Source organism: Toxoplasma gondii, chromosome X (assembly GCF_000006565.2).
Source record: "Toxoplasma gondii ME49 chromosome X, whole genome shotgun sequence".
NCBI lineage: Eukaryota > Apicomplexa > Conoidasida > Eucoccidiorida > Sarcocystidae > Toxoplasma > Toxoplasma gondii.
Genome location: NC_031478.1, coordinates 3,478,857 through 3,488,067, shown reverse-complemented (window position 1 = coordinate 3,488,067; position 9,211 = coordinate 3,478,857). Strand labels below are relative to the sequence as shown.

General features: G+C 48.3%; 1 protein-coding gene across 1 annotated transcript; it reads right to left on the bottom strand.

The window, feature by feature from the left end:
• Positions 1–3,098: 3,098 nt before the first annotated feature.
• On the bottom strand, positions 3,099–9,171 carry TGME49_223900 (hypothetical protein; the record flags this gene model as incomplete). The annotated part of the gene is made up of 6 exons (XM_018780025.1): positions 3,099–3,234; positions 3,783–3,888; positions 4,532–4,775; positions 5,282–5,505; positions 6,142–6,304; positions 7,054–9,171. The coding sequence occupies 6 exons, from the start codon at positions 9,169–9,171 to the stop codon at positions 3,099–3,101; spliced, it is 2,991 nt and encodes a 996-aa protein (XP_018635919.1).
• Between the last annotated feature and the right edge of the window lie 40 nt (positions 9,172–9,211).

The following is a 9,211-nucleotide window of genomic DNA, read 5'->3' as shown; positions in this document are numbered from 1 at the left end:
TGATCGTAATTGTTTGTATTTCATAACGGAACTTCTCCACATTTTCAAATGGTAATGAACGAGCAACACTTCTCATACCGGTGCTGTCTCACCTCACTCGATATTCTTACTCAAGGCATGTATTCGTACGAACGTGGATGAGAACATTCGTGTGCAAAAGCACATGTATTGGTGACTATGTCCGTGAGCCTGTAGAGGATGGTATCATCGCACCGTTTTGCTCGCGTGCTCTGCTTCAGTGGAGGAGGCGGAATTCTCGCGTGCAAGGAAAAGGTCCTCGACGCGACGAAGCGTGATGCGAGTTTCTGTCGATTATGAGCATGCTGAACGCACAGAAAAGGGAACACGAGGAATTTCCTGTGTACACTGCACGTTTCTTGTGTGTCCGGTCCTACCTTCGTCCTCCGAGGGGAGTGCGGGAGAGACGCCAGAACGCAAGCAAGAATTCCTGTATTTTGCCCTCTGTTCTTTTGGTGAAAAGGCAGCAGGCATATTCATTTATTCCTAGTGCCGTTCCTTACTACGATTGCTAGACGCGGCTGAAGGAGGAAGCCCTCCTGAAATACGTGGAAACCGCCACGATTCCACACGAGTATCCGTCTGTTTCAAACTCCCTTCATGAGGCTGAAGCAGCGAATTTCGCGAGACTCTTTCCCGGCGTGCCTTTGGAACCTCACCAGTGAAGGTCCACGGTCGGTTTTTCCAGGGAGAAATGGAAGAAAATCCAGTGTAGTTTATGTCGTTCTCTGTCTCTCGGCTTCTCGTCGCTGGGAACAGCAGACACCTCACATGAACATGCATGTGCGTGCAAAAGAATTTCACCACGGGAAAGTCTCGATTATCCTCATCCTTGCTGGCGTTAGATAGAATTCGCCAGTGTGCCACCGGAAACGTATATCTATCTCAGTCGGATCGATGAGAAGATCCAAATTCAAAATACGTATATATATATATATATATATATATATATACGTATATATGTATTGTATGTTTGTAGAAAAGTGTGAAAACGAATACCATTCTTATGCATGCATCTGCTTACTTAAATGTACGGGTGATGGCATGTGCCGCGGCCGTTTTACAGGTTTCGGGCGATAACACTAAAGTCCGCAGGCGTCTTTCAGCGTGTCTAAAGCACTCGTTTCTGCTTTCTCCTGGGAATCGAATGCGTACAGATTGAACGAAGGGCGCCTTACGTTGGTCATCCTAGGACTGTCTGTTCTGCGGTGCACTGTCATTTTAACGAGATGTTAATGTCAACGGTAGACTTCTCGATGGACGTGGATACGTGTAGCTTATGCACGTACATCCTGTGTAGTTATGGTATGTGTTCAGAAATCCGTATATATACATACATATATTGTATAAGAATCATGTGTCGTTCCGTTGCGTCTTTCGGCTTCTGCCGGTGTTCACAAGAGACGCCGAAGCAGGGAGCAAACGCCTTGTTTTTGTACACCTTCGTTGAATCAAACACAGTCGCTGATTTTTGATGTCAACTTGCATCTCGAGAGAACAGAAGAACCAGCTTCATTCTGTTTGTAGCTTCGGCACTTGGATCTCAGTTGGGGTGCACCTGGAGGGCCAAGACCAGATTATGAAACCTCACTGACAGTTCCGCTGTACTTGGTGTTCCACGCGAGAGCAGGTCTGATATTCCGCAGCTATGCTGGTGTGTGTTGGTGTGAGCGACGCTGGGCAATTTAATGCGGTTCCTAACGGTCGGAAAGGGGTTTAGCATTTATGCAAACAGTCTGATCGATTGGACCCTCTACTGAGTGAGCCCACTTTGAGAGACGTACGGAACGCATTTTAAACAAAGTCGACAAACGCGCTCTCCACAAAGAACACTCGATCTCCACCCAAGGTTTGGTTCTGGAACCAACAGCAAAAACACATATTCCTCGGTGTGCTTACATCATTATATATGGGTACTGATGTAGATGATGTGAACGTCTGAAACTCATTTCTTGGTGAAGTGTGTAAAAAGCCAGAGCTACGCAAGCTTCCTTGCGGATCGGCCGCATCAGCACCCAAACGTCGTGTTTTTTTGTGTGTGAAACGATTGTTCTCGTTTGGCAGTTTTCTCCACCTTTCGGGCGAAGGGAAACATCAGTGGCACACTGCGAAACAGAATCTTTTACGGAAGCGCACTATTTTTGCCTGATCCTGAGTGTGTCTTCGCCCTTGAGAACAGATTGCGTCTTCTGCCGTCGTACAGACAAAATGCCTAGGCGGTGAAATCTGAACGTTTTTTCTCACAAGTTGTTAAACGCAACAGGAGCAAGGCGAGAACGGGAACTTTCTTGGGCCAAGGGTCAGAGTCACAGTGCGAAAAAAAGTGCATTTTATACTCATTTTCGGAGATACGCCTTGAAAACACATCCCATCATTAGACAAAGTCACCAGTTCCCAAACAGCACAACTGTGTACAACAATCCGTGCACAACGGTTTGTCCACCGCGATGCAGGGGTTGCATGTCTCCAGCTTGAAACGTCAATGCATGCGCTGCATCTGTTCACGTGTACAACAGGTTTGTGCAAGCAAGATGTTTCCATAAATATATATGTCTGGGGTGAATGTAAACCAACTCACCACAGAAAAGCCTTTAAAGCAGAAGCGGACGAAAACAAGACCGTATGTAGGTTACTACGAAAGGGAGAACCTGCCAATCTACATATCCGAAAGTTACGAACACTGCCGTTGTACACTCTGAATGATACAACCTATGCGTGTATCCGTGTATCTACACGTTTATGCATCTGTGTACGTGAACGCTTCTGAACGTGCATAGAGAGTGGTGAACATATTCTTCACATGAAACCCGCCATAGGAGAGGCACTAAAGCAATAAGAACCAAAACGTTTGTGGAAACAAAGGACAGCTTCTGTGGCAGGAAATACTTCACAGCTCCCAAGGGTTTCGCAGCTCATGCGCTCGATCGTTTTGTCCTTGTACAAGGAAGGAGCTACCTGACCAACTAACGATGTACTGCAGCGTTGGTTAAATAGATGAAAGTGAGAAAACCAGATATGCTTCCAGCATATATCTAAACAATTAAGAAGTCATCTACTTTTATAAACGCATTACGCCTGACTTATGTAGTCGTGAAGTTCTCCAGCGCCAATTTTTTACGAAAAGCCATAAGGCCCTGAAAGCTGCTAGGAGGGGATGGAGGTCGGGATGCGCTGAGATTGCCGGGAAGTTGTTTCGCTTCCCCATTTCCTTCCCTTCTGAACTCAGTACAAATACATCACCAAATAGGACACGAATTGAGACATTCTCAAGGCGACCGATTCTGCCCGCAGTTACATTCTTCACACTGTACGCAAGAAACATGTACCACATCAGCATATATACACATGCCTAAAGAGAGACGAATAGATAAGCAGTCACATATATGCACGGTGGAATCTGGATGATCGCTTACATATGCAGACTCCAATATATATAAGGTTAGTCATGGAAATATGCGTAGGCACTCAGAGGAAGAAACAGAAATCTACAAATTTGCATTTGTGAAGAACTGTACGTAAACCTATGTGAGGGAAATTTATACACGAGTCTGTGTGTGGCTTCCGATGACCGTCTCACGAGTGCTTGGTACGATCCACTACGTACAGCACTCCAGATTTGCATCGAGTATGAGAATGGACTCGCAAGTATTTGAGCCTGCTTACATGTGAACGCGCTTCTTAATTGTACACGAATTTAGCAAGAAATCGAAAATGCGAGTGTAACTCTTCACCGGTTGTGGGCAAAAAGGTTGCTATCAACTGACCGAAATGGCTCTGTGATCGGAGGTGTGTTGCTCTCGGCACCGCCGGTAAGGTCGTCTCTTGCTGTTGCAACTAAGTCTGAAAGACCTGCTTCTCGAGAAGACCAATCTGGTGAACACAGGATGGGCATACAGACCACGCAAACACAAGTAGCGCACGTAAAAGCACCACAGATATGCAGATATACGTCGATGTGTACACCTGTAGACACGCGTGCCATGTACGAGCATCGTGTACGCGTTCTCGTACACGAGAGATTTTCCTCCCGCGGAAAAAATATCCTTCCAGATGCAAACAAGACAGTGGAGTGTCACATGAAAAGTGTCGAATTGGCGACGCCTGTGTTTCTTTCCAGCCGTCTGCACGCGGATTCCTGTGTCTACGGACGCATACAGACTCATGGGCGTACACACATATGCACATACACATGGAGGCAGGTAGATGTCTATGTGCTTGCTTCTCCATTTATGCATCTATCTCCTGTGAGAGTCTCCACACCTCTCAGTATATGTGGATCTGTTGTATCAGTAGTTGACATTCGGTTGCGTACGCTAGCCGCTATCAACCGGCTAAAGTTTGAGAGTGAGATCATCAACGTAATATGTATGACAAGGGTGGGCGCAAATTATCGAATGAAAAAATGCACTCCAACGCATCCGTCGACAGCGCCCTTCCTCCTGGTTTCCGCATGTACGTGTTTTTCGGCTTGCATGCAACAGGATATTTCCCCAAAGAGAAGTCTCGTTCGCACCTCTGCAAGGCTGAAGAACGCAACCGGCAGCATCTTCTTCCAGCCTGCAACACGGGTCATCAGACTTTTGAGATTGCCTCGTCTGTCTCGAACACAGGCTCTTGTATTTGCAACACATTTTCCCGCCTTTCTGTGCGTACGGCTTCTCGCTAGGGCAAAGTGAAAACGCCTGAACGAGGACCGCATCGAGGAGCCACGAGAGAGGCGCGTGGGTGTCCTTGCGGCGATGCGGTTTCCCGCGGCGCTGAGAAGAAAGTCAAAAGTCAAAACCGCAAGGCCGGAAAAAATGACCAGGCAGACCAAATAGCAAACGCCACACAACGGCAAACGGACTTGTTTTCAGGGCGGACTCTGCTCGAAGACCTACAGCCGCGAGTGCCGCGATTTTATCTCCTGTGCGAACATATATATATATATATATATATATATATATATATTCATGAGTGTATGAATCTAGAGATGGCAACCTATTCGTGTCCACAGCTGCGCGGCAGAGGCTTTAGGAGTAGTTGCTGCAGTAGATTTTATATTCTATGAGTATATATGTCCGCGAAAGCATCTTGTGTTGTCGACATCCCTCACCACTCCTATATGTTTTCTTGCATATATCTGTAAACATATGGGAATAAACATATGTGCAGAAACGTCTGCAGGTCGTTTTAGATGTATCTGCGTAAATTGAAAGTTTCGTACCTCCCTAGAGCTCGGTAGACGACTACACAAATGAGTGCTGAAAACCTGTCTCCTCACCTTTACTTCCTCCTGGAGTTGTAGAAGGCGCCTGCGTTTTCCATTTGCCGCATTTACAAAGGAATACCAACGCACATCTTCAAAGTCGAAATTTGGAGAGCGAAACAATTCGGCCTCGTTGTAGCCACCGTCGCCAAATTTATGTTTGCTAAAAAAGTCCGGCGTGTGCCAGCAATGAATGTGCAAGCCTGGCGAGGTCGACCACAGAATCGCTTCCGATGCGGCTAGGAAACAGAAAGCAGATACGCATGCAGTGCGGAAAACCAGAAATTTTCGAGTAGTCGTTTCCTCTCGCTGTTGAGATGAGTGGTTACAGTGAACCATTATCAATCCTCGAGCATAACCGATGTGGAATTACACCAGGTGGGTGGCGGGCCGGAGAAGCAGCAGCCCTCTGATGAGCAAACACCGAAATTTGGACCACGAGACAAAACATCCGAGAAGCGAGGAGAGACTCTCACTTGTCGAGACGACACAACAGCGCCGCATAGCGAAAGAAAGAGAGAGCAAACAGATGCCGATACACAAGGGGTGCCTGAAGTACACACGCATTCTACACAATCACAAACGCCAACACAGTGACCTGCGTGTATGATGTAGATCTCCATACTCACATGCATGCATATACATATAAACATCTATCGATTCGTATATTATGTCCACCTGTATGCACAAGTGGCAGTTTGTCTCTCCTGTCTTTTCCTCTGTGACAGATAATCGTCTTATTCGATGAAACAGTAATCTGCAACGGATGCTGCGTAGACAGGAGTCCACGTCTACTATGACGGAGCTGTGCAGGTTGCAGTGAGGGTGCTGAATCGGTAGACGAATGCCTATGTCGACTTCAGACGCGATCTCACATGTGTCAAGAAGGTCCTTTCTAACAAACAAGCGATGCTTGTCGACCAAGTGATTTACTGCAATTTCTGCGGAGTACAAGAGCAGCACGCCTCGGTACCATACAGGCCACTCTCCATCCCTTCGCACGAAAACAGGGTCCGCGTTCATCAAGAAGTTTCCCACCTGAACAAAATAAAAAGATACACAAGGAAAAATGGGAGGAAGAATCAAAGCCGAAACGTGACTCGCCTTCCACCCAGTAAAAGCCGCCCCCGTGTATATATATATATATATATACATAAGTCTACTGAGACAAGAATCACATTTTCCTGAGCGCTGCCTTTCCTCCTGAAACATACAAGGATTTACTTTCTGCTGTCACAGCCTGACAGGACGCGTAGTCGCATTCACTGTGCAAGCACGTATGCATATATATTTACTTGGAGAAGAACGGTGTGCAGGAATGATTGTGAAATTCTGCTCCAAAATATTTTATATGTGAGCTTCACATGCATATTTCTTTGCGCGCGACAGAATGCGTAAAAAACTTTGCATGGGCATATCAACGAATGTGTACATGTGTATGTATTTGCATGCGGTTCTGCTTACAGTTTTGTAGTGCAACGCAGTTGGACGCATACATTAGCTTTTGTGTGCGTGTGTCAGTTTCCGGGTTTTTCCGCAAGAATCATGGAGAACCATCTATTAAAGCCACGATGCGAATCGGTGTTCACAGTATGTCATGTTTCAATATATGCATATACATGAATAGATACATACATATACATATGCGTATGCACGTATGATGCAGTAAGTGTTTTTGCGTGTGAAAGGCCGGCATGCAGTTGGACTCACGTAGAGATTGAAACAGTCGTCTCTTTAAAGCCGTTTTCCTCCTGCAAAAACCACTACCCGAACGCATGTTTTCTCACCTTGACTGTGAGCCTCGCAATCCGGATGATGTCGCTAGGTCGGCCGTACCAGGTGCTGCCAATGTTGTGAACGTGTTGGTGGCGTAATTTGAGGAGGCGGGAGTATTCGGGAAGGACCTTTCGATTCGTTTCAGAGTTGTAGCCGCCCCAGCCTGTGAAGAAGGAGAAGTCGACTTCGCCAGTTTCCTTCACTCCGCACATCCACGGCGTGTTTTCGTTCCGAAGCAGCGCAGGAGACAAAAAGGCGTCGTTATCACTGCGCATGCCTAGGTCGTACTGGCCCATGAGCCAGGCCACGATCGGATGCGTCAACGCACTCACTGAGTGCATTGCCGGGTGTTTTTGCGTCCAGGACGGATTCTCCTGCGTTTCATCCAGCAAAACTCTCACAATTATGCATCTGTGCTGCTGGATCTCGCTCTCCGTGTCTTTTGTTTCCCCAGAACCGCTCCCAGGAACGGCTAACTTCCTTTTAAACCCCTCTTTCGCCGCACTCGCCTTCTCATTATTTACTGCGAAGTCTTGGAGCCTTCTCTCCCCTCTACCTCCTTCCTCTGGTCTAGACTCTTTGTCCACTTCTTCTTCGACGCCTTTCTCTTCTTGGGTGCTGTCCACTTCGCCGGTGCCTTCCTTTTCTTGGATGCCTGCCTCTTTCTGGAGTGTTTCTGAAGAGCGAGGCGGTTTGCTTCTCTGTCTCAGAGAAAGGCCTCTCTGGAGTCTCTGTTGAAGATCGGCTCGCATGCCGTCAAGGCCTCCCAAGTCGTCGAGTTCGTCGCAGATCCAGGGAAGAAGCGGCCGGGGGATTCGGGGGTCGACCACAAGGAGAACGTCGTTGACAACTGGGGTTTTCAGAACAGTGGAGCTGCCAATTGCTCCCTCTGCGTCCGGTAGTCCTTCAAACAGGGTCTCTAAATCAAAGTCTGTATGCAGAGCACTTTCCTCCGCCGTTCTCGCTTCTTTGACGGCTTCTTCCCCAGCTTCGCGCGAGCCGCTCGGCAAAAACGCCGAGGAACCGGGAGAGGAAGTTATAGAGGAAGGAACTCGCAAGGAAACTGGAAGAGAAGAAGCAGGCACCGAGCTGGCGTTAGGAACCGCGTGTGTTCTCTTGCTTTGCAGTTCTCTGTTTTCGCCGGGTTCGTCAGCGTTTTCCGTGTCGCCATTCGAAGACGCTGACACCAGCGTTGGCCGCCAGCGATCTCGGGGTCTGCTTGAGTTGCTGCGCCGCGTTTTCTTGGCACCTGTCGAGGCGAAAAAAAGATTTTCTCCTGTCAGTGCGTCTTGACTGAATTCCGGAGGCAGGCGGCCGTTCGGAAGCACCACGGTCTCCTTTCTTTCGTCCTGAGACACAGAGAAGGTGTACCTCCACGATTCGATGAAACCAAAGGCCTGGTCAATTTGCGTCAGGGACGCCTCCGTTGTTTCTGCGGGCCGTGGCACGTAGAGCATAAACACGCGTGTGGCTGGATAGTCCACACCTGGTAAAAGAACGCTGGTGTTTCTTTTCTGGGAACGGATACTCGCACCTGGACGTGAGAGAACAGCGCGAGTGTACGCAACTGACACAGGGGGAGGCCAATGAGTCAATCCGGACAGCGTGAGAGTGTGGCTTGAACTCGAAGACCGGGAAGACTCGAAACGGGTGGCCACCGATACAATCGCGACCTCTGGTTTTTTCGCTTTTGCAAATGGAGACAATGGGAGGAAAGGAGGCAAAGCGAGGACAGTAGCTTGTTGGCCTTGCTCCTCTTCACGAACAAGGTTGCAAACAGCCTCGAGGTCCGCTGAGAAGTCAAGAGACGGCGATTCGTTCTTTCCAGATCCGAGCTGGAAAAAGACAGCAGGCGCGAGTGTACAGCCTCTAGTCTTATGGGAGGGCGACGGTGTGTTCGGTGCACCAGTTCCGTTTGAGGAGGTACCTTTCGCTTTTTCTTTGTCCGCTTCCTCCAGGACGTTTGCAACGAACCTGCCCTTCCGCTTCTCGCGGCCGGAACGCACCTGCCAGGGGCAGGAAAGCAGTCGGTCGTCCAGGGCGAAAGTGACCTCAGTTCTCTGCGGCAGTTCCACAGCAGTAAAGGCAGCCGGTTCTACCTCACTAGAAGACAACAGGCTGCTGAACATACCTTGTTTGTTCAGGGACGGAAGCCAGTTCGTCGAGAGC